This window comes from Abrus precatorius, unplaced genomic scaffold (genome assembly GCF_003935025.1).
Source record: "Abrus precatorius isolate BTA unplaced genomic scaffold, Abrus_2018 Scaffold6, whole genome shotgun sequence".
In the NCBI taxonomy this organism is placed as follows: domain Eukaryota; kingdom Viridiplantae; phylum Streptophyta; class Magnoliopsida; order Fabales; family Fabaceae; genus Abrus; species Abrus precatorius.
In genome coordinates, this window is record NW_020874406.1 from 9268753 (window position 1) to 9294662 (window position 25910).

The 25910-nt window shown below is 35.3% G+C and overlaps 3 protein-coding genes and 1 non-coding gene across 7 annotated transcripts; 2 read left to right on the forward strand and 2 right to left on the reverse strand.

Annotated features, from left to right (window-relative positions):
• Window positions 1-2793: 2793 nt before the first annotated feature.
• Window positions 2794-4470, reverse strand: LOC113870124. Its single transcript, XM_027506724.1, has one exon. It carries the CDS (start codon window positions 4468-4470, stop codon window positions 2794-2796), a length of 1677 nt encoding a protein of 558 aa, XP_027362525.1.
• A 481-nt stretch (window positions 4471-4951) lies between these two features.
• Window positions 4952-9634, reverse strand: LOC113870125. The gene is made up of 4 exons (XM_027506725.1): window positions 8720-9634; window positions 8399-8602; window positions 5155-5372; window positions 4952-5003 (listed from the first exon to the last, which is right to left on the reverse strand). The coding sequence occupies exons 1-4, from the start codon at window positions 9632-9634 to the stop codon at window positions 4952-4954; spliced, it is 1389 nt and encodes a 462-aa protein (XP_027362526.1).
• A 550-nt stretch (window positions 9635-10184) lies between these two features.
• Window positions 10185-10291, forward strand: LOC113870517. The gene has a single exon (XR_003505541.1). It is a non-coding gene; the product is annotated as a small nucleolar RNA R71 (small nucleolar RNA).
• An 8266-nt stretch (window positions 10292-18557) lies between these two features.
• On the forward strand, window positions 18558-24887 carry LOC113869197 (tyrosyl-DNA phosphodiesterase 1). Of its 4 annotated transcripts, XM_027505409.1 has the most exons (16): window positions 18748-19030; window positions 19124-19262; window positions 19515-19687; window positions 19982-20042; window positions 20420-20496; window positions 20599-20856; window positions 21216-21305; window positions 21423-21557; window positions 21812-21961; window positions 22816-22919; window positions 23321-23374; window positions 23500-23590; window positions 23826-23891; window positions 23992-24009; window positions 24411-24564; window positions 24657-24887. In XM_027505409.1, the coding sequence occupies exons 1-16, from the start codon at window positions 18836-18838 to the stop codon at window positions 24725-24727; spliced, it is 1836 nt and encodes a 611-aa protein (XP_027361210.1). In that variant the 5' UTR covers window positions 18748-18835; the 3' UTR covers window positions 24728-24887. The 4 variants fall into 4 exon arrangements, with proteins under 4 accessions (XP_027361208.1, XP_027361209.1, XP_027361210.1 ...); XM_027505407.1 differs by lacking the exon at window positions 23992-24009 and having other exon boundaries at window positions 18558-19030; window positions 19124-19342; window positions 19484-19687; window positions 23826-23903; XM_027505408.1 differs by lacking the exons at window positions 23321-23374; window positions 23992-24009 and having other exon boundaries at window positions 18698-19030; window positions 19124-19342; window positions 19484-19687; window positions 23826-23903.
• The last annotated feature ends 1023 nt before the right edge of the window (window positions 24888-25910 follow it).

Consider the following 25910-nt stretch of genomic DNA (forward strand, 5'->3'; position numbering starts at 1 on the left):
TCCTCGTGCTTAAGTCTCCGCGTCCTCGTTGGGAGATAGAGGGTATGTATCATCTTTTTTAACTTATTTTTTGAATCAAGTTGTATTGATTTGACTTATTGTTTTTAATGTAGGCTTAATGGCTCAACGAGGTGTTGATGTGTTGACTTTCCGTCGTACTCTGAAGTAGAGGATGCCGGAAAGTACGTCAATTGAGGAGCACCGACACCCTCAAATTGATCATCTGCTTGAAATATCCGACCCTCGCCCTTCTCCACAGGATCTAGTCCCGACAGAAAATCAGCCCAAGAGGCGCAAAGACAAGGGCAAAGGCAAGGAGGCTGAGAAGGAGAGAAAGAGAAAGCATGCCCACTCGGGTGGGCCAAATGGTACAGAAAGGGTGCACAAGCAAACCCAAACTGCCGCTGTAGAAGGGGCCAGCAGTTCCTCCAACCCGGTGATTCCTTTGGCAATGCTTACCGTGACCTTCTTGGCAACTGGGACACATGTCGGCCGGCTAACTGCTCCGAATCTACTGTCTGATTCGGGGAAAGAATTGGTCAAGAGTTTAGAACTGGAATCTCTCTGGCGCTGGTACGCAAAACTACAAGTACGATCGACAACTATGCTCCGAAGGCTGGTTGTAGATCCCATTCTTGAGGTGAAAAATATGCAGAAAGCTTATTTGGCTTCTCAAGAAGCCTTAGCAGAAAGCAAAAAGACTTAATCCAGTCTTGGCGAGACCATTCAATCCCTAGAGGCTGAGGTCAATCAGTATAAGGAGCACTATCGTATAGTGAAAGATCGAGTCCAAGCAGCTGAAGAGGCTCTGAGGGCCAAGGAGGAGGAAATGGAGGCGTTAAGGGTGAAGTCTGCTCAGATGGAGGAGGCCTTAAGGGCCAAGTCGACCGAGATAGAAGAAGCCTTGGCACTTGAAAGGCAGAGGGCTAAAACCGACTTGAAGGCTTTTGCTGAGAAGTGTTCAGAGCAAGTTGCTTTGGAACATGAGTCTGATTTTAACCATGCTGTTTGTCAATGTCATGGATTCTGTTACGTCCCGGCCGACTTCCATTTTGACATTACTAAAGACTTCTTTGGCGGCCAGTTCATACCTTCTAATGAAGTAAATGATGATGTGGAACCGGACGCCGAAGCCCCTAGCCGAGCTACTGCTAATGAAAACGCTCTTACTCCCGAGGGCCCTGGACCGGATGGTGGGGAAGGGCAAACATAGAACTATTTTTCATCATTTTCTATGTACTTTCGAGCCAATAGTGCCCCAATTTTGTAATTCTATTGGATTTTTGAAATACAATCTCTTTTCTGCTATTCTTATACCTTGCGTACTAGATTTCTTGAATTTTGAAATACAATTTTGTAAGTCTACTGAATACCCTTACAAACGTTATGTTTATGATTAGTTATTTCAACCTTGGCCAAGTGGAGATACTTGGACGGGATTTTTAATAGCGATTCATCCTTGGCCGAGTAGGGGTACTTGGGAGGGAATTAGTTAATTCAACCTTAGCCAAGTAGAGATACTTGGGAGGGAATTTTAATAGCGATTCGTCCTTGGCCGAGTAGGGGTACTCGGGAGGGAATTAATTAATTCAACCTTAGCCAAGTAGAGATACTTGGGAGGAAATTTTAATAGCGATTCGTCCTTGGCCGAGTAGGGGTACTTGGGAGGGAATTATTAATTCAATTTTAGCCAAGTAGAGATACTTGGGAGGGAATTTTAATAGCGATTCGTCCTTGACCGAGTAGGGGTACTCGGGAGGGAATTAGTTAATTCAACCTTAGCCAAGTAGAGATACTTGGGAGGGAATTTTAATTTAAATGAAGTGCTTGAAAGAAATTATCATTTTGATGAATGATAAACAAACAGCTTAGAAGAAGAACTTTATTGATAGGGTGCCTCGTTAAAAACCTTCCCAGGAAAATTCCTTTTCACTTTCTTTTAAGAGGACAAAATCTGGGCGAGGAAAAGAGTGCACCAAATATAAGTTACAAGAGTTAAACTAAAATAATGCTTTAAATGAGTGGCGTTCCAAGTTCTGGGTATCATATTCCCCTCTAGTGTTTCCAACTTGTACGCTCCGTTATCCAATCGTGCCGCTACCCGATAGGGTCCTTCCCAATTTGCTACTAGCTTCCTTTCCCGTCGATCCCGACAGGCTTCGCCGGTTACTCGCCATACTAAGTTATCTTTATAAAATTGTCTTGGAGTAACTTTGGAATTGAATCTCCTCGCCATCATCCTTTTACTTGCTTCGGTTACTATTGCTGATTGGCCGCGTACTTCATCTAAGAGATCTAGGTTTATGGCTAGGGACTCGTCATTCGACCGGGACCATAGCGTCAGTACCATATGTAAGCTGGAAAGGAGTCTCTCTAGTGGTTGTTTGTGGTGTACATCGATAAACTCATAATATCTCGGGCAGTTTCTCTGCCCATTCTCCCTTTGCCGAACCTAATCTTCTTTTTTAATTTATGTAAGATCACTTTGTTTGCAGTCTCAACCTGGCCATTAGTCTAAGGGTGTTCAACAGACGTAACCCTGTGCTTGATGTGAAGACCTTCCAAAAACTCATTGAATCGTCGATCTGTAAATTGCAGCCCGTTATCTGTAATTAATGCATGAGGGAGGCCAAAACGTGTGATGATGTTTTTCCAAGTGAATTTCTGTACGTTGTTAGCCGTGATGGTGGCAAGGGGCTCGGCTTCAATCCATTTGGTAAAGTAATGCACAGCGACAAGTAGAAATTTACATTGCCCTTTTGCTAAAGGGAAAGGGCCGAGGAGGTCCATACCTCAAATAGCAAAGGGCCAAGGAGAGCTAATAAGACGGAGGGTATAGGCATGTTGGTGTAGGTGAGGATCATGTTGTTGACAGGGAATGCATTTCTTTACAAACACATGGCAATCTTGAGCGAGTGTTGGGCAATAGTACCCAGCTCTGAGTATTTTTGCTACCATGGTTCGTCTGCCCGAATGGGTCCCACAGATACCTTCGTGAATCTCCCTCATGACATAGCTAGCTTGATCATCGTCAAGACATTTAAGCATGGGTGTTAAGATCCCTCTCCTGTACAAGTCTTTACCGAGGAGGAGGTATTTAGCTGTGTGTATCATTATTTTCTTTTCCGAAACTGGATTCTTTGGTAAGGTGCTGTTGGTAAGGTATTGGATGATGGAGGTCATCCAATTTTGAGGCATATTTTCTATGTCCATGCACTCTTGTTTGGTGATGCTAGGTTGGAGGATTTCCTGATGGATTACGCTTTGCAATTGCCCAAGTTTCCTTTGGCTAGCCAGTCTAGCAAGCCTATCGGCTCGTTCATTCATGTTTCTTGGTGTGTGCCGAACACATATCTCATCAAATTCATCTGTCATTCTTTTGAATTCTTGATAATATTGGAGCATAACCGAGTCCTTAACTTGATATGTATCATTAACTTGTTCGGCCACTATTTTTGAATCACTCCAGCCAGTAATACGTTTAACTCCCATCTCCTTTGCTAATCTGAGACCAGCAAGTAAAGCCTTGTATTCGGCTTGATTGTTGGATGCCTTAAACCCAAACCGAATGAATTGTTCAATGGTGACTGTGTTTGGCCCTTCAAGTATAACTCCTGCTCCACTACTTAGTCGGTTTGACGATCCATCAATATGCAGATTCCACATATCCGACATGGGTTGTTTTTGTGCTGTGAATTCGTTAACGAAGTCCGCTAGCACCTGAGCTTTAAGAGGGTGTCGATTTTCAAAATGGATGTCAAATTGAGAGAGCTCAATTGTCCATGCTACCAACCGACCGGCCAACTTTGGTTTTCTCAAAATTTTAACCATTGGACAATCTGTGCGCACAACCATCTTGTGGCTTTGGAAATAATGTCTTAACTGACGAGCTGTATGTAGTAAGGCCAGTACTACTTTTTCCATCAACTGGTATCGAGATTCAGGACCTTGAAGTGTTCGGCTGATGAAATATACATGAGTCGGTTCAAATATTTCTTGTAGTAAGACCGAACTGATGGCATTATCTGATACGGCCAAATAAACAATCATCTCTTGTTCAAGCTTCAATTTTGTCAGCACAGGTGGTGCTGCTAACATACTCTTGTACTGAACAAAGGCAACCTCACATTCGTTGGACCATACAAATTTTTGAGATTTTTTGAGCAACTCGATGAAAGGCCGAGACCTTTCTGCCATGATTGGCAAAAATCGAGCGAGGGCTGCAATCCGACCGGCAAGTCTCTGAACCTCTTTGATATTCCGAGGACAGGCCATTTCGATGATGGCTTGACATTTGTTAGGATTTGGCTGGATTCCCTTTTCAAATAACATAAACCCTAGAAACTTGCCTTCGGCTACACCGAATGTACACTTCTCGGGGTTAAACCGCATACCATGCTTCCTGGCCTCCCCGAATACCTCCTCCAAATGGGCAAGGTGTTGCTCCAATGCCGTGGACTTAACCACCATGTTGTCCAAATATACCTCCAAGCATTTACCTACTTACTTCTCAAAAATTTTATTCATAAGTCGCTGGTATGTCACCCCTGCATTCTTTAAGCTGAACGGCATTACTCGATAGCAAAAATTTGCTGAGTTTGTGATGAATGCAGTCTTCTCTTCATCTGAGGGATACATTCGGATCTGATTGTAGCCAGTATAGGCATCCAAAAAGCTGAGTACCTTGTGGCCTGCTGCGCTGTCCACTAAGGTGTCAATGTTTGGCAATGGATATGCGTCCTTTGGGCATGCTTTATTGAGGTCAGTAAAATCTGTGCACATTCGCCATTTCCAATTTAATTTTTTAACCATAACGACATTGGCTGGCCATGTAGAGTATCTGACCTCCTAGATGAAGCCGACTTACAACAATTTATTAGTTTCCTCCTTTACTGCCTTTGCTCTGTTTCCACCAATCTTCCTTTTCTTTTGTGCTATCGGTTTGGCTCCCTTATAAACTGATAAGTGATGACAGATAAATGCAGGGTCTATGCCGGGCATATCTGAAGCAGACCAAGCGAACAAATCAGCATTATGTTACAGTACTTCCTAAAAGGCTTGCCTCTCTTGCATAGACAAAATGACTCCCAGATAAGCAACCTGTTCGGGTTTTAGTCCAAGTTGGAAAGGCTGCTTATTTTCATTGGGCTCAACCGATATCCTTCATCAACTCTAGGATCAAGTTCAAAATCCAACTCCTCTTCCAATCGAGGGGATATAATGTTGACATCTCGGCTGCTCCCATGGAAAGGCTTAAGACGTAAACTTGTAAAGTAGCATTCTCTAGCCGTTTTCTGATCAGCATGAACTATAACGATTCGGCCCCTCTCAGACAGAAACTTTATGGCCAAGTGCGGAGTAGATACTATGGCCTTCAATTTGTTTAGGGATGGTCTGCCGAGTAGTATATTATAGGAAGTGGTCGCATGTACTACAAGATAAGTGATTTTTATACGTTTTCCCTCATGCTCTGACCCAAATGAGGTATACAGGTCAAAACAACCCCGAGTCTCCACTCGTTCCCCAGAGAAACCCACCAGCGGTTCATGATACTCTCTGAACTCTTCTTCTGGGATGTGATGGGTAAAAATTACTGGGAAAGTGTACCCGTTGTCGAAGTAATATTATTAAAATTAAAATTAAAGTACCAAGTGTCGTATCCACAGGACTGTTATTAAGAAACTTTTCCTTAATTGCGTAATTATTAATAAATATGAAAAATAAACCTTGTTGATCAAATTGCTAAAAGTAAAAGAATAATAAATTAAAAGGAACAGATATTCAAGTGAAAATAAATTATAGAAAATTATGACTAAAGGTATTCAATGTAAAAAGGCAAGTATCTAGACTGTAAATCCCCCTAAGTGTCTAAATAACTGAAATTCTTCTTCAACTACTTAGTTCCAAACCCTTATCGCTGCAGGAAATTCTAATTTAAATCAATATCTTTCTCAAGGGTAATGATTCCTAACCCTCAGTTGATTAATCGGAATCTCTTTCTTAATTAATACCCCTAGGTTGCATTAAGTTCATTATGAATTTCATAATTAGGGTTAATCCTAATACAGAAAACTCACGTCTTTCTATCTCTAGAAATACATTCAAGTCTTTTTAATTGAGCAATGTTAATTTCATGCAGGAATTTTACTCAAATTCAAACAAGAAAACAAGATAGAGAAAATTGATACTACTCAATTAAACCCAAGAGAAAAGAACATGAAATAGCATTAGAAGAATTCCAGAAAATTTAGTCAATTAGGATTCATTACGTCTAGATACTCAAAGGAAAATTAGAACCTAAACATCTTCAAATTAAAATTACAAAAGAGATGAAATAAAATGCTTAATCCTATCCTCCTGTCGTCTCTGAGTCTTTCGTCTCCAAAAACTTCTTCCTTAGGTTTGAGTTCAGTTCTCCTTTTATAGAAATTATCCTAGGGTTAATTTTCTCGCAAAAGTTAAATTTCTGACGCGCGTAAAAGTACACGGCCATGTATTTGGCCGTGTACATCTCTGTTTTCTAATAAACACCTTTCAAAGCTTTCCATAAAAGCACACGCTCATGTACACGGCCATGTATCTGGCCGTGTACATCTCTGGTCTTGATGATATACTTCAATTGACGCGACCAGTGAGATACACGCTCATATACACGGGCATGTACTTGCCCGTGTATATCTCTGGTTTCTTTTTCTTCAATTCTCGACATCTTTAAGGCTTTCACTTCTTGATCCTTTTTCCTGAAATATGAATAAAATGAAATTAATAATAGTAAATTTTCTCAATGAATAGCTTAAAACTCTCAATTATCATTCATAAATTACAATGTAGGATCAAGTATAGAAAGCATTTATCAAATTCCCCCGAACTTGAACGATTGCTTGTCCCCAAGCAAAGAAATGGATCAATTTTACCCTTGACAACAAAGAATCAAATTCCTGAATTTTTTATTTTATTATTATTGTTATTTTTATTTTATTTTATTTTTAGAGGGAAAGTAATTCTTAAATATCAAATTGTGCTTTCTTTTGCTCTCGACCATTGTAACTTCAGTCAGAATTGAAATAAGGACCTCTCTACCATTAGCTCTTAAAATTTTAATTCAAAACTTTGAATTCTTTCACAAGGTGTTATTTAATTTTCTTTACTTTGAGCCATGATCGACTAATAGGGTGCATTTTATGCTCCATCCCTATTAGCACAAGGTATTAATGGAAAATTTCACCCTTTGCTTTCCACATCGGTACCTCAAATAATTTCGGGGTTCTAGGATGTGGTATCCAGACATTGCCTGCAATCCACATTCAACTAGTTATGCTTCTATGGCATGCTCTTTTATTTCTGAGCAGAGCCCCAATTTTTCAGATATTAACGATTCTTAAAAAAAAAAAAAATTTATAGATTCAAGGGCATAGATTCAAGGTCCTCAAATCAGAAAAATCTACCGATACTTCAATCGAGAAACAATCAAAAACACAAATCCAATATCTAGAATAACTGCATATGAATCTTTATTATTATTATTATTATTTTATTTTCAGGAATATCATCTCTAATGCAACAGTAAAATTGACTCAATATTGCTCAAGAATAAAACAACAATTCAGTTCAAACATCTATAATTATCCACCCCACATTGTAAGATTTGCATTGTCCTCAATCAAATATAAGAATTAAAGTGCAACTGAAACTTCCCTGAAAAGTAAATAAGTAAGCAAAGAGTCGTGGGAAGCAAAGCTAATCTGGGATTCAATTGGAGAGGAAACTTGATAAAGAAAAAAAATTTATATGGAGATTTAACTCAGTTCATAATGACAAGAGGAGTAAAATGATCAAAATAATGCGATAAAGAAACATAAGTAATAAACAGACAAAAGCAATTTAAATCCTAAAAAATAACATAAGTAAAAAATTCAACTAAGACTCCTAATTGCAGACTAAAGTGTTGCACTAGCATCATCTGAGTCTTCATCATCTATACTAAGAAAGTGGTCATAAGGAGATAGGGTTCATGCTGGGGCGAGGACACTTATTCAAAATATAAATAAATGAGCAAATAAATAACTAAATTAAAATAAACTAAACCTACCTAACCTAAACTATTCAATGTAATTCAACATTCAACATTCAACATGGAGGAGTTTAAACTCCTCATTTGCAAAAGTTTGCAGTTGACCCCCTGGTATAGTTTGAGCCTATGTTCATTCACGTTAAAATTTCCTTTTTCTGGATGAGTTAATTCAATTATACCGCAAGGAAATACCTTATGCACAGTAAACGGTCCAGACCAATGGGATTTGAGTTTACCTGGGAATAATTTGAGGCGAGAGTTGTACAACAGTACTAAATCACCTTTTTGAAATAGTTTACCTCCCTTGAATTTTTTATGATGGTAGACCTTCAATTTTTCATCTGGTGGTTCATTAATGGATGGGTTGGGTTGCTTCTCTGATTTCCACTCCAAAACTTTGAAGTCTCTTTTTCTCCATAATGGCTTAGTGGCTTCTAAATGACACCACTGTTCTTGAGTTACCAAGCTCATATCATATTTTCCTCTATCATGAACTAAGCTTCTTTCCAATGGGTTTGAAATCAAGAATTCCTGTGCACAATCAGAAACATAATCATTAATTACATTAATAAAGTAGCAAGAATCATCTTGTTTCAAAGACTTTTTTATTACATTAGGAATTTTGAAAGTGACTTTTTCATCTCCAACCCTCAAAATTAACTTTCCATCCCTCACATCAATTATAGCCCCTGCAGTAGCTAAAAATGGACGACCTAAGATCAAGGGGACATCAGTGTCCTCGTCCATATCAAGAATCACAAAATCAACAGGAAAAATAAATTTGTCCACTTTTACAAGCACATCCTCAATGATACCCCTAGGATATTTAATTGACCTATCAGCTAATTGAATACTCATCCTAGTTGGCCTAGGTTCCCCTAAACCTAATTTCTTAAAAATAGAATATGGCATCAAATTAATGCTAGTACCTAAATCAGCTAAAGCCCTATCAACTATCAATCTACCAATGAGACAAGGAAGAGTAAAACTCCCTGGATCCTTCAATTTTTCGGGCATCTTGTTTTGCAGAATTGCTGAGCATTCTTCATTCAGAGTTACTGTGGCCAACTCCTCCAATTTCTTCTTGTTGGACAGTAGATCCTTCAGAAATTTGGCGTACTTGGGCATCTGTGCCAAGGCATCAACAAACGGTAAATTAATATGAAGTTGACAAAATAAGGACAGAAATTTACCAAATTGTTCATCATCCTTGTCTTTCTTCAATCTTGCTGGGTAGGGAAGTGGGGGTATGAATTCTTTCACTAAAGGGGGCTTTTCCACAGTCTCCTCTTGACATTTATCCTCCTCTTCAACTGCATCTTTTTCTGATTCTTGCTTCCCCTTCTCTTGTAATGTTCTGCCACTCCTTAATGTTACTGCATTAACCTGCTCCCTAGGATTAGTCTCAGTATTGCCAGGCAAGCTTCCTTGGGGTCTTTCTGAGAGGAGTCTAGAAATTTGACCCAACTGAATTTCTAGATTATGGATAGAGGCTTGTTGATTTCTTAGTGCTGTCTCAGTGGATAGAAACCGAGATTCTGAGGTTTGAATGAATTTGGTCATCAGCTCCTCAAGGTTTGACTTCTTTTCGGCTGGGGGTGGTGGTGGTTGATGTGGAGTTTCTTAAAACCCTGAGGCTGTGTTGTTCCGCATTGGTTGTTGATTGTTGTTCCACGGTGAGTTTGTATAGTTCCTCCAGCCCGGATTATTCATGCCATTATAATTTTGGTACAAAGGTCTGTTTCCTATCACATTGGCATGTTCTTCCTGAGTAGCTCAACACTCATGATTAGGGTGGCCTCCTCCGCAAATATCACATCTCATCACTGGAGCAACTGGATGGTTAACAGATAAACCATCAATCTTCTTTCCTAAGGCTTTAACTTGCATTGCCAAGGATGTCACTGCATCAAGACTATAGATCCCCGCCGATTTTGCAGGTTTGGATCGAGTGGAGCTCCACTGATAGCTGTTCATTGGCATTTCTTCAAACAGTTCTTGTGCAGCCCTTGGTGTCTTGCTATTCAAAGTGCCCCCAGCTGCAGCATCTATCATTTGTCTTGTGGCTGGGTTTAATCCATTGTAGAAGGTTTGCACTTGAAGCCAGTCCGGAATCCCATGATGTGGGCATTTCCGCAACAATTCCTTGAACCTCTCCCACGTATCGTATAACGTCTCTGTCTCTAACTGGTAGAAGGAAGAGATGTCATTCCTCATCTTAGCAGTTTTAGCGGGAGGAAAATATTTTGCAAAGAATTTTTCTGCCATAGCCTCCCATGAAGTGATAGATCCTCGCGGGAGAGAGTTCAACCATTGCTTTGCTCTTCTCCTGAGAGAAAATGGGAACAGCCTCAAGCGGATTGCATCATCAGTAGCTCCATTAATCTTGAAAGTATCACAGATCTCCAGAAAATTAGCGATGTGAGCGTTTGGGTCTTCATCTTGCAACCCATCAAATTGAACAAACTGCTGAACCATCTGAATAATATTGGGCTTTATTTCAAAATTTCCCTGCACATCCGGACGAACAATGCTAGACTCTGTCCCCGTTTATGATGGACGAGCATAATCGGACATGGTCCTTGGTTGATCTTCGTTGTTTGCCATTCCTTCCATGTGTGTTTGTGCGTTTTCCCTCTGTACTAGCAGTCGTCTCTCTTTCCGAATTTTTCGCAAAGTTCTTTCGATCTCTGGGTCAAATTCAAATAGTTCTTCAAACAGTGCAGTAGAACGGGTTTTGATCATACACTAGAAAAATCAGCTCCTAAAAAGAATGAAAGCAAAATAGTTAAGTTAATTCAAGACTAAAGAAATAAATAAAATTAGTAAATACGTAATAAAGGGAATCCTAATTAAACAGTCCCCGGCAACGGCGCCAAAAACTTGGTGTGTAAAAATTGAATCACTGGGCAAGTGTCCCCGTTGTCGAAGTAATATTATTAAAATTAAAATTAAAGTACCAAGTGTCGTATCCACTGGGACTGTTATTGAGAAACTTTTCCTTAATTGCGTAATTATTAATAAATATGAAAAATAAACCTTGTTGATGAAATTGCTAAAAGTAAAAGAATAATAAATTAAAAGGAACAGATATTCAAGTGAAAATAAATTATAGAAAATTATGACTAAAGGTATTCAATGTAAAAAGGCAAGTATCTAGACTGTAAATCCCCCTAAGTGTCCAAATAACTGAAATTCTTCTTCAACTACTTAGTTCCAAACCCTTATCGCTCAGGAAATTCTAATTTAAATCAATATCTTTCTCAAGGGTAATGATTCCTAACCCTCAGTTGATTAATCGGAATCTCTTTCTTAATTAATACCCCTAGGTTGCATTAAGTTCATTGTGAATTTCATAATTAGGGTTAATCCTAATACAGAAAACTCACGTCTTTCTATCTCTAGAAATACATTCAAGTCTTTTTAATTGAGTAATGTTAATTTCATGCAGGAATTTTACTCAAATTCAAACAAGAAAACAAGATAGAGAAAATTGATATTACTCAATTAAACCCAAGAGAAAAGAACATGAAATAGCATTAGAAGAATTCCAGAAAATTTAGTCAATTAGGATTCATTACGTCTAGATACTCAAAGGAAAATTAGAACCTAAACATCTTCAAATTAAAATTACAAAAGAGATGAAATAAAATGCTTAATCCTATCCTCCTGCCGTCTCTGAGTCTTTCGTCTCCAAAAACTTCTTCCTTAGGTTTGAGTTCAGTTCTCCTTTTATAGAAATTATCCTAGGGTTAATTTTCTCGCAAAAGTTAAATTTCTGACGCGCGTAAAAGTACACGCCCAAGTACACGGCCATGTACTTGGCCGTGTACATCTCTGTTTTTTAATAGACGCCTTTCAAAGCTTTCCATAAAAGCACACGCTCATGTACACGGCCATGTATCTGGCCGTGTACATCTCTGGTCTCAATGATACACTTCAATTGACGCGACCAGTGAGATACACGCTCATATACACGGGTATGTACTTGCCCGTGTATATCTCTGGTTTCTTTTTCTTCAATTCTTGACATCTTTAAGGCTTTCACTTCTTGATCCTTTTTCCTGAAATATGAATAAAATGAAATTAATAATAGTAAATTTTCTCAATAAATAGCTTAAAACTCTCAATTATCATTCATGAATTACAATGTAGGATCAAGTATAGAAAGCATTTATCAGGATGCCTAATTGCTTAAAAGTATTCCAGTAGAGGATGTCGGCTGAACTTCCCTGATAAATAAGTGTTTTCCGTACGATGCAGTTGAGAATGTCTACACTTATCACCATGGGATCGTCTTGTATCGGGTCGACTCCTTGAAAGTCTTCGTCAATAAATATAATAGGGGGGATTCAAATCCTACTATCAAGTGAGACATTATTGACTGATCGGACTTGCCTCAAATGTCTCTTTCTGGCCGAATGGGTAGGTCCTCCACCGGTAAATCCTCCAGCTATGGTATTAATGACCCTTTTAGGATACTTCTTACGTTCATCATATCGTCTAGTTAGGGGTTCCCTGGACCTACTCCTCTGTCGTTTAAATTTTTTGTCATCGTATCTCCTCGATGACTCAGGGTAACGGTCTCTTCCTCTATTGGATTGACCGATGGGATTTGTCTGCACAAAATCTTTTAAATGTCCTTCCTTAATTAATTCTTCAATTTTATCCTTCAGCGCTGTGCACTCCTCGGTGGTGTGACTCATGTTCTGATAGTAGCGGCAAGCCTTGCTTTCATCTGCCCGAGGAGAGGTGTTGGCGCGTCTAGGCATTCTCAGTATTTCTGTGGCCAATGCCTGATCAAGTACTCTGGACTGATTAGTGTTGAGCGTAGTGTAGGAAGGATATTTGGGTCCCCTAGGCAGCCTTTCAAGTTCATTTCTTTTCTCCTTACTTTCCTGCCTAGACTTGAAAGTTTCTCTTCTATCTGTATTTTTTGAATTGGACCCCTAGTCCATCCATACATGGTTTCAGTACTCGGACAATTCCTCCATCTGCATATACTTTGCAGCCCGACTTCTCAACTCGTCTAAGTCAACAGGTGGTTTCTTGCAGATGCTGTTAACAAAAGGTCTTGGTTTAAGGGCCGTTGTGAGGTGGTGCATAGCCACTGCTGGTTCGAAGTTATGGATCGAAAGGCTAACTTTGCCGAAGCGTTCCATGAATGCTCTAAGTGATTCTCCCTTTTCTTGCCTAATATTGACCAACACCAAGGATGTTAAGGGATGAGGTCGGCTTGTGACGAACTGCAAGCTGAACCATCTTGTGAGGGTTGCAAAAGAGTCGATGGATGAAGGGGGAAGTCAAGTGAACCAACTGAGGGCTGGTCCTCAAAGTGATGTGGGAAAAATCCTACACCATAAAGAATCGTTCTCAGTATACAGACCGACCTGGGTTGTGAAGACATCTAAGTGTTCCCCAGGATCAGACGTACCATCATATTTTTCTATTGTTAAGCCTCTCCAGTTGTCAGGTAGCTTAGCTTCCAAGATGTGGTGAACGAATAGGCTCCGATTCACAAGATCGTCTCGGTCATTTTTTGCTTCAGATTAAAAAACCTGCTTTGATTTCTCCTGCAACGCCAAGGATTCCCCCTGATCCTGGACGAAGGGTGTAGTTTGGGAAAAGATATGTGTTTTTATTTATTCTCTCAAGTTAGCATTTTCCCTTCTTAGAGCCGAGAGCTCCAATGCATCCTTTTCTCTCTCCCTCTTCATCTCTGTCATTTCTGCTTTGAGCTGTCTCAGTACAGCTAAGAGACTCTCGTCAGTTCCTCCTTGCATCACAACTTCAGGTGTTGTTCATCTGGTGAGACACCCTCCAGCTGTTGCCGAGAGGTTCCTCCTTGTTGAGCATGTCCTTCCTGCTAGCTTCTCGTTAGTACCATGATTAATCTGAAAAATGAGGCTAATTGTGCCCCACGGTGGGTGCCAAAATGTTCCTCCTAGAGAAACACTAGTCTTCAAGTCTCTGCTCTGAAGTGATAACGTTCTTCTGACTGTCGCTGACGTGGGGAGGGTACCTGCAAAAGGTACTCCGATGCTGAAGTCAGGATCCGGTGTTGAGGAATAAATGTTATTTTATAATGAAAAGTCAACCTTTTACCTGTACTTTTACCTTCCTTATATAGGCACTGTAATGGGCTAATGGGCCTGCTAAGCCAGTCTTGATTTTTAACCTTTTATTTAAAGTAAATAATTTGTTGATTATTACCCTTAATTGGATTAATTACCTTTTAATTCTGACAAAGGGTATCCGGCCAAACTAAGCTGAATAGGTACTCGGTTTCCTTTCCCTACAAGTAGAACCGAGTTGTTCCCTATCCAGTACAGTGTTTACTTCTCAAATGATTATGGATTGGTTCATTATTGTTTTAGTTTCCTATTACATTATGTCTAGTTAAATTCATAATTAGGGTTATGGTGAATTGTTTGCAAGACTCTATGTAATTTTTGTGCTTAATAATAATTTCAATTTTCTTTCTTGATTGTTGTTTATCCTATTTCACTCTATTTGTATGTTCAGAACTGATAAGTCTTAAACATATCATAATTAATTATATTGTAGGTGACTGAACCATATATAGTTAATGGATAAACACCAATCAAGAAATGGACTAAGATTAGTTCTTCTCTTTCAATCGTTATTAAATTAATAGCTTATAGCTCTTTATGCTTTCTTTTCCTTTTACCTTGCATAACTATCAGGGGTAATAGCTTAGGAAAAATTATTAACATTACATGACCATTGAGTGTTAATAAATTTAGTATGAGTGGTTGGCAATCATAAGAAAACTTTAATTAGAATTAATCTAAAAGTGAACATTAAGTGTAAAAGTGAAATCATATGCCCTAGAATTCATCTTAATTAGTTTATTGTCATAGATTGTGTTACTCTCTTTAGTCACTTATTTCTCTTGAATTTAAATCCTTATTTTATTTAATTTTGATTCTCTTAAGTTCAAACAATTGAATTAAGTTATTCTTAGTATTTGAAAACAATTCTTATGAGACGGTATTTTAAAAAGTTATTTTAGAATCATTTATTACTTTTTGATAGGTATACTTGCCATGTAACATCCGTATTCTTTTTATACATAATTTTAATAAAATTTAATTAAAATAAGTAACATTTTAGATAAATTAGAAAAATTTATGTGAATTTAAATCTTAAAACAATGAAAGTTATCAAAATACTAAAACTTTAAATATAAGTCTCATTCATAACATAAAAATGTATTTTTATAATTTAAATTGAACATTAAGATAAAGTAGAATTAAGAGAATTAACTATTAAATATTACAAATATACTTCAAATCATTAATTATAGTAAACTTTATCAAACCTTTTAAGTTTCTTAAAATCAACATCAAATTGTTTACATACCAAAATCAATTTCTAATTAGGATTTAATCAAAATTATTATAACTTTAATTCTAATAGAGCATAATCTTTCTTGCAATACCAGTGAGGAGGATATGATCTTAGAATAGATCGTTCTTCATTTAAATTCTTGAAAGTATAATTGTAAAGATGAGTATTCATCGCCCCACTAAATCCCTTATTTTATAAATGAACAAATAATACAAAAACATCATTAAATACAATAAACACCAAAATAATATTAGTTTGCATATTATATTAATGAATTTACAACAGCTCAAACATCATAACAATCACATCATTAAATAATTCAAAAAGTATACTAAGATCATGTCATTTTATTTATCTTTACATTAATCAATACGTCATAATACGTGCGTTCTAATCATATTAATCAATGGCATTACAATATATGCATTATAATCACACTCGTTGATGTATTATAATACATGTATTATAATAACACCAATCAATCTATTACTACACATGCATTATATTCACAAGATCACCATATTATAACAGATATGTCTACATTCATTGTCCTTGGGATCCTTAAGGTCTTACATAAGTATAAATAGTTGCTGGTTAGCCAAATCAACACGAATAGAACGTGTGTCCACTTGGCCCCTTCCAGCAAAGGTATAGTTAGGAGTTTAGTCGGAGAACAATTGTAAGGCCTATGATATTGTCATTTTCAATAATTCATGTACACCTGTAACATCCTTAATTTCTTATCCAAAACAGATAAAATTTTATAACGAGAAAGGAAAAATTAAAGTGAATTTCTTTTATGTTTTTAGTTTAATTATTGAAAAAAAAATCAAACTTGCATTTCTCTAATCCAAATTAATGAAAAGATAGGGACATTCCAAATCTTTTAAGAGAAATAATTTTGAAATTTTAAATTTACAAACAGAACAAACTAAAATTTTCGTCTTGGCAATTTATTTAGTCCATGATACATACATATAAATTTGGAACATAAATAACTTTGTCATTCAGTAAGGTAAATATCTATCTAAAATGAAATATAATCTATAATTAAAGTAACTAACTATCAATATTACAAATACTTTGAATTACTTATTACAGCAAAGTTTTACTAAGTATCACAAATTTAAAACGAATTGACCTTAAAATATTTAATACTCTTATCAATAAAAAAAAATAGAACTTAATCAAAATTATTACAGTCCTTCAAATTAATCTAAACATTATCAAATCAACTCTTCCTTACAATCTCACTAAGAGTATAATTCTAAATCAAATCAACATTTTTTAATTCTTCAATTTCATTTCTTGAAAAATGATTCATAAAGGTGAGTATTCTCGACCCACTAAATCCTTTATTTTACAAATAAATCATGCAACACAAAAATATCACCTCATACAATATGTACTAACATAATACTAACTCATTTATTGTATTAACAAATCTTACAGTAGATCAACATAATAAAAATCATATAATTAGTACTTTCATGCATACACTAGACTCATCATTTTATATATTATTATATCAAGTAGTATATCATAATAGATGTGTTATAATTACATTAATCAATCTGTTATGACTCACCTATTACAATTATACATTTCACAATTCCACAATTATTGTCTTTATGATCCCTTGAGGTCTTACATAAGTGTAGATAGTCGCTAGCTAATCTGAACAACATGGATACAATGTGTGTTCCCTGACCCCTTTTAGCAAAGGCATAATCAAGAGTCTAAAAGTTTAGTCAGAAGATGAGTGTGTATGGCCTATGATGCTCTCAATTTCAGCAAATCATGTGCACTCACTTACTAAAGTATTCACCACCTTTATTTCCTCAAGATTTCCTAAATCGTCTCTGGAGTCTATACCTTCAGTATATCTCTGTAACTATTTATATATATTCTCAGCATTTCTTATAACATTCACTTTATCAACATTTTAACATTTCACATGACATATATTTTACTAGCACTTCTCTTTTCATTTTATAACATAAGCAACTTTAATTTTTCATGCATACATATTCACCTTAGTCCTCTATTCATCAATTTTCACTAATAAACATTTTATCATATGAGGCAGTAAAACACTTTTCATCAATAACGTAAATTCACCAATCTCAACATATATCAACTATTAAACAAAATTCATATTCATATTCATTATCATCTATCATTCTAATATAGAGAAATCATCAATTAATCCCATATCATACATGTCAAGAAAATATGCTGGAGGTATTACACATTCGGATTTAGACAAATCATACAATATAATTACATTATTAAAGATCACACTCTCTCAGTCTTTTTATACAAATCATTTATCCTAGTGTTTAGCATCTTCTATTACATATTACTCAGAGTCATAATCCAACATTAACTGTAATTATATTAATATTAAAATTATAATTTTTTTAAAAACTCAGATTTTTGCTATAAAAATCTCATCTAGGTAATTTTGGAAATAGATCATAGGATTTTCATGCTCAAAATTCAATTCTTATCATTGAAATCTTAATAAATATTAAAGTTTTACCATTCAAACCAAAAATATTAAAGTTTTTAAGCCAAAAATACAAAATAAGAGTTAAAGTTTGACATTAACTCTCCTCATCTAGAAATATGTCTATAAAATTAAGTTCTTTGTAAGATTCAAAAGAAAAAATAACGATTTTAATTAAAGATTTTGTCTTAAAGATCGAGATTTCCTTGAGTATTTTATGTGTTTAGTCATTAAAAATATAATTTTTATTAAAAAAATTACAAAAAGTATTTATTTTTATAAGAAAATAAAAATTTTCATATTTTTAGAAACTAAACGTATATATTTAAGCTAAATATGATTATACATAAATCTTAGATTAGTCGAATGTCCAGTGGTATTCAGGCACTTATGTTCTCCGCTGAAAAAGGGTTAAATCTAATATATCTACTTGAATTAAATCTGCATGTTTGATCGTTAGTTAATATACCCTTCTAAGCAGGAAGTTAAAAGAGTTTCGTTTCAGAAATATCTGTTTTGGTTTTTCAAAAGAAATTTCTGCTTTTTTTTTCATATCTGCTTAAAAGCAAACTACCGTCCTTTCTGTTGGGCTACCTGTTTAAAGGTTGTTGGTTTTCAAAAAAGGTTGGGCCTATGAGTTGGTAGCATGAGCGTTTCAGGCTAGATTTGTTCTTTTCAAGAAAAAAAAAAAAGGCTAGACTTTTTCTCTGTGAGCTTGGAGTTTGACTCTTCGAGAGAAAGCGCAGCGCAGTGGTAATGTAATTTCGCTCCGGAGTTTTGAGTATGAGGGACGGGAACGAGGAAGCGTTCCAAGTTTGCAAATCAGCAAAAGCAAGCGAGTCCTGCAGAAGATTCTGAGCGTGTTGCCAGCTTCATCCATGTCTCTCTCTCAGGTTGGATACTTGGTTCCGCTAAATCAAAATTTTGAGGAAGAAGCTTCCGTTCCCAAGTTACTTATCTCAGATGGCACAAATGTTATTGGACGGTGCAACATTCCTGTTTCGGACAAGAGACTGAGCCGCAAGCACCTCACTCTAACTGCTGCTGCGGATGGCTCTGCCAATTTGCTCGTTGTATTAACCGTTGCACCTTACAATCAAACTGGGTTCTTGTTCTGCTTTTTTCTTTTTTAATTCGAGATTTTGTTCTGTTTTTTTTAATGTTAGGAGGGGACGAATCCAGTGGTTGTAAATTCTGGGAATAAGAGAAGGAAGCTGAATTCTCAAGAAGAAGGTACCATTTCCGATGGTGATATAATTGAGCTCATTCCCGGTCAACATATTTTTAAATATCAGGTGTTGAATGGTGAGAAAAGATCTTCAAGTGGTAGAAACAATGAGGCTCAACCATCATTCAGAGATAAAGCTTCAGGCAGGCTTTCCCAGGTATTCACTGCTTTATTTTCGATTAAGTGTTTGTGTTGTTCATGTAATAACCATCTATATGTGTGAGCCTTAAGCTAATTATGATCTCATTTGTGTGTGTGTGTGTGTTGGTAAAATGAATCATTTGTGTGAAATCTGCAGGATAAGATTGAAGCTTGCAGCAAGAAACAAGGAAGAAATGCAGCGGCTGGGAGTTCTCGGTCGAGTAAAGACAGTAGTGTGGAGGCCATACGTAATTTCCATGTCCCTAACGACCAAATACCTTCCACCTTTAGACTTTTGCGTGTGCAAGGGTTACCCACTTGGGCAAATACTTCTTGTGTTTCTATAGGTGATGTTATTCAGGTAGGTGATAATAATGTTGTGGACATTACTAACATATTCTGTTCATGCTGTGTTCTCTTGAATTGGTATTTTGATCTATAAATCAATTGTTTTTGTGCTTCATGGTAAACCTTGATGTTTCAGTTTTCAACCATGGCTAGGATTAATTACGCAAAGCTTACAGAGAAACCTTTACTGCTTTAATCATTGGCTCAATTTTTCACAAAAACACGCCAAGTTGACTAGTACAGGTGTATTTAGCTGGACAAGATTGGGATTACTTATTGATTTTATTTTAATGCTTGTCGCTGATAGGGGGATATTCAAATTGCTATTCTTTCAAACTACATGGTGGACATTGACTGGTTGGTTCCCGGTGAGTTTTGTGGTTCAGAATTTCCATTTCTTCTTTGCTTGTTCATTTCTATTCCTTGCATTATTTTCTCTGTTTGCTGTCTGATTTTCATTTTCGTTTTTCTTTGTTGTATTTTGAACTTGCTGGGGGCAGTTTCGTTCTTGCTTTGTCTTTCTTATGCTTCTTGTAGGGAAAATTACATTATATTACTTTACGAGTTTACGTATTAACATAGCAAAAAGGAGCCACCTAATCATCTATCTCTCTATTATGCATGTCCATTGGCTGTTGGCCTATCTGATGTTCTAAACTTTGTGCACACATGAATATATTGGATTGAACTTCTTCCATTGTTGATCTATTTCTATTTTCATCTTTTCTAAATTTTCTTGGTGTAGCATGTCCTGCACTTTCTAAAGTTCCCCATGTGCTTGTTATTCATGGAGAAAGTGATGCGAGGGTGGATTACATCAAGGTTTGCTCAGATCTAATTTTGTTTTTTTGGCTAGTTATTTGTAAGATTGAATATGTAAGACTTGTTGAATGAATAATAACTTGCTAATTCTATGATGGTTAGAGAAACAGACCTGCAAACTGGATTCTGCACAAACCACCACTGCCAATTTCATTTGGGACACACCATTCAAAGGCCATGCTGCTTATATATCCTAAAGGAGTAAGAGTCATTGTGCATACAGCGAACTTAATTTATGTAGATTGGAACAATAAAAGCCAAGGTTTGTGGATGCAAGATTTTCCATGGAAGGATCAAAATAGTCTGAGCAAGGGATCTGGATTTGAAAATGACCTGGTTGAATATCTCAATATGTTGAAGGTAATGATATATACTGTTCTTTTATACTTGAGAACCAAATAAACAATCTGAAGAAAAAATGGGGTCACAACTCACAACTACACCGATGCGATAAAATTAATACTCTGTTGTCTGTAGTTCTTGAAAACCCCAGTGGAAGTAACCTATCCCAAAATCCAAATAACTAGACAATTGGATTATTATGGAACATTCACTTGTAAAAGTTTTCAGCTTAGATTACTGTAAAAACTCATTGCCAATCTGAGCACTTACATTGCTTATGAAAGCTAAATAATTGCCGACAGTTGTTGATATTGGTGTTATTGATTGATTGGGTATTATCATTAGTGTTTCTAATCATTATTTATTGGGTGGTTCAGTGGCCAGAATTCTCGGTCAAACTTCCGTCACTTGGAAACTTCAGTATATGTCCATCTTTCTTCAAGAAGTTTGATTATGGTGATGCAAGGGTATGTTTTCCATTCACCATTCTTAAATTACTTTTTCTGTTATTTAATTGATTATAGCGATACATTGTCGGAGACACTGTCTATCAGGATATATAATGCTGTTTGCATTATACTCAGGTTAGATTAATTGCATCTGTACCTGGATATCATTCTGGTGCTGGTTTGAAAAAGTGGGGACATATGAAGCTGCGTTCTCTGCTCCAGGAGTGTACTTTTGATGAAAAGTTTAAGAAATCTCCGCTTGTTTATCAGGTGCAGTTGAGCTGTTGGCTAGGTTGCATTATATTCTGGGTGCAGTTGGTTGATTTTGATCTTAACTTATAACTCCAGTATTAAGTGAAAAGGTTATCACACTATTGTTATATTTTCTTTCATTTGATGGTCTTCAACTTATGCTAGTATCGTTTTGGTTAGAATTAGAATGTATCGTTTTGTGACAGATTTTAGAATAGTGCAGTATTTATCATTTGCAATTTGTTGATATACTTGGCCGATATCTACTGCAGTTCTCCTCCCTTGGCTCTTTAGATGAAAAATGGATGGCTGAGTTGGCTTCATCAATGTCAGCAGGTATCTCTGAAGATAAAACACCCCTTGGTATGGGGGAGCCTCAAATCATATGGCCTACAGTTGAAGATGTTAGATGCTCCATAGAGGTAAAGTACATGTATTTTGAGGATGTATTTTTTATTTTCCGATGAAAAAAGAAAGTTATCTTCAGTTTGCATTTCATGTTCAATTTAAAGGTTTTTTTTAGAGAGTAATAAAACATTTGCTGAAATGTCACATGCCTAGTCTATCTGTATCCGGTCAAGAACCCTTTCATTTTTGTGATGTATGCTTCATAATTCTTACTGGTACTAAACATAAATCTGAGAACGGGCATTGGGCAGGGTACCTAATATCACCCAGATATAGTAGATTGCACTAGCAGTAGATCTTGCCTACTTATTACTTAATTCCTTAATAGTTAGACCTGTATCCGTTTACCCATTTCCCACGTGTACATGTAAAAATTCTGACTTGTTTTTTTTGGTGTTCTATTAAAAAAAAAAAAAACTAAAAACCAGAGAACTCAAAAGTTATAATAATTACAAATATGGTACAATATTGAAATTTGGCAATGTTTTTAAATAATGATTATATATATATATATATATATATATATATATATATATCAAAATGCCCAGACCCTTGTAGATATTTCCTGGGGTACCTGTGGGTTCTGCGATCAAAGTTTATCCTTTCTACTTTAGGTATCTTTTGGTACTAACTGATAAATAATATAAACGTATCTTGACTATAAAACTAATTTATTGACATGAATGATTATTTAAATTTGTTTGACTACTCTATCATTGATTCCTATCTTCTATGATATTTATTGATGTGCAAGTTTTGTTTTCTGTTTTGTTTTTCTTTTTTTTCCTCTTCATTTAGGTGTGTTTCATAATTGAATTTTTAGATGCAACGTTTTAGACAACTATTTTGCCATTTATTTGTACTCTAGGGCTATGCAGCTGGAAGCGCTATTCCAAGTCCTCAGAAGAATGTGGAGAAAGTGTTTTTGAAGAGGTATTGGGCAAAATGGAAAGCAGACCATACCGGTCGTAGGTAAGTATTTTTTATGATACAATTGATGCTATACTACGACTTATTAATCTTACCTTTTACATAAAAACTCCTTTAGCCTGCCAATTCTTTGAAATGTTTATCATTTAAATAAATTCACATTGTCTTGGAATTATAATAATTATACGATATTTTTTGCAATCCATTTATTGAATTTGAGTCAAGAAATTGCACCACCCCACCTTTCCTAGCTTCTTGGCTCCGGAATAGGTTTATCAATAAATAAGTCACGATTGTCTTGTAGCGTATTGGTGGTTGATTTATCTAAAATCCTGGAAGGAAACCAGAAAACTTGGCACTCCTTGCCTTGGCAATCAAAATTTTACTGGAGATTAATGCAAATTTGTCTCACCAACTATACCTTTTTGTATGCTATGTTTCAGCCGTTGTATGCCACATATAAAGACTTTCGCTCGTTACAATAATCAGAATCTTGCGTAAGAGCTTCATCTGACCTATTATATGCACTTCAGTCTATCATGTTTGTTGAATTTTTTGGTCATTTACTGCACTGCTTAGTCATGCTATAGATAGTTAACCATGAAAACACCTTCCCAAATAGTTGGTTCTTGTTAACTTCGGCAAATCTTAGCAAAGCCGCATGGGGAGCTCTCCAGAAGAACAATACTCAGCTGATGATTCGGTCATTCGAGGTATGTTATGTTTTTCAGATTGTTGGTGTTCTTATTTGCACAGCCCCAAGATTAGTGACGACCATAATTTTCAAGCCTTACGGAATGACATACCAGAATCTGAAAATGCAAAAAAGAGTTTTTTTCTGGTGGTTATTAATTTGATTCTTAACTTAGGGAATTTGCAGTCAAATACATTTTATCCTGTTCTGTAGAGGTCGCACTAAAAATTATTTTTATACATATTTCCTTTCAGCTGGGAGTGCTATTTCTACCATCATTATTCAAACGACATGGATTTGCATTTTCCTGTACCAGTAATGTAGTATCTAAGGTAGCAGCACATCCTTGCTTTCTTATGGTGTTTTATTATTGGCATCATTTAACTTAAAATGGTTAGGGGAGAAGGAAGGATCTTCCAGTCACCTTCCGAAGTAGGGGTGATAGCTCAATCCATCTATCTAATAACCATCCAATTAACCTAGTGATAAAAATAAAAATTAATAGATAGATTAGATTGAATCACCCTTTATCATTGAATAGATAATGATCCATCCAACATATTTTTTATATTACATTAGATTAAATAATCTAAAGTCTATTAGATGAATAATAAGTCTTTTAACGGATGAATTGAATATTCATTTTGTAAAAAATCATTAATGAATGAGTTAGATATTTTTTATTAAATAATTTAATGGATGAATTGGATTTTTTAACACATTTTTAATAGATTATAGATTGATTAATTTTTTTTATTCATTATTATGAATTATGATTTAATTCAACTTATCTAATACTGAAGGGAAACAGACTCGTGCTAACAAACTAAGAATTACAGGATAAATGCTCATCAAAGGAAACTTCTGAAATGAAGAAAACAAAACTAGTGACCCTACCTGGGCTGACAAGGGAGAAAATGCATTCATCTTCTGAAGTTGATATCCCATTACCTGTGCCTTATGAGCTCCCTCCACTGCCTTATTCTTCTCAAGGTCTAGCCCTGCCACTCAGCTGTTTTTCATATGTCCCTAGTTTAAGTGGCCTGACCTTTTGCATGTCTTCTAATTATCATTTCCCTCTGCAGATGTCCCCTGGTCTTGGGACCGGCAATATGTTAAGAAAGATGTCTATGGTCAAGTTTGGCCGCGTATGTAAGCATACCAAAATTGATGACATTCTTAGTGTACATAACCATTGGACTCCTCTCCTTAGTAGAGATAATGGTGCTATTGTTTTTGCAGCCAAGAGTTTCCTTATGACAAGGTGTCTCATTTTCCTTCGACACAGGTTTCTTTTTGTGTATGTTTTTGTCAAAGAAATCGGGGTAAATTTTTGTTTTGGAGTAAAATATACCGAGTTAGTATATTATATGATTCATAAATAAGTTAATAAAATGGTTTATTATAATAAGTTTTTAAAATTATAATATTTATAAATTAATTGTGATAAGTTTTTGCTTTTATTCATGTAAAATTTAATTCTATTTTGTTGAACTTATTTTTTTTTATATTTGGTTTTTAAGTTAGTTCAAGTATTTTATTTATGTTTTTAATGACTATTCGATTAATTTAATGATTATGATTGAAATTTAAGTAATAAAGTTTAAAAAAATATTTAAAACAAAAGATTATATAAAATTTTTGTTTAGAATAGTATAGCAGAAACTTTATTCTATTATTTTTTATTTTTCTTTTTCAAATAGTATGTAGCAATATTTTTTAAATCTAAAAATTTAAATAATTATATAATTTTTATATTTTTATACTTTGCATTATAATTTGTGAATAAAATTAATTTAATTTATAAATATTATATATTTATCTTAATTCTTTTAAAAACAAATAATCATTAAAAATAATTAAAGAAATATGGTTAAAAATTAAAAAACGTAAAAAATTATTTCTTAAATTTTTCTTTAAATTATATTATATTTGTTTAAATTAATTTTATACAATTATGAATATACAAATTTAATATGCGTTTAAGTCATTATTTTGTTAAAGTAATTTAACTTAAATCATAATTATTTAACTTAAACAAAAATACGATATAATATAAAAGAAATTTAATTCAATCTTATTTAAGTCAAATTTTATTCACTTAAATAAATATTAAAATATTTTATGTAGCTTAAATAAATTAATAATCATTTAAATGATATTTTATTTAATATGCTTCGTTTGAATAAAAAAATATGATTTAAACAAAATTAAAAATTAAACGCAAACATACGTGAGAAAATAAAATTTTCTCTAACGAGGTTACTTCCTTCGTTATTTATGTTTAAAGATTTTGTTTAAAATTTTCACATAAATTATTGAGATAAATGAGATACTGA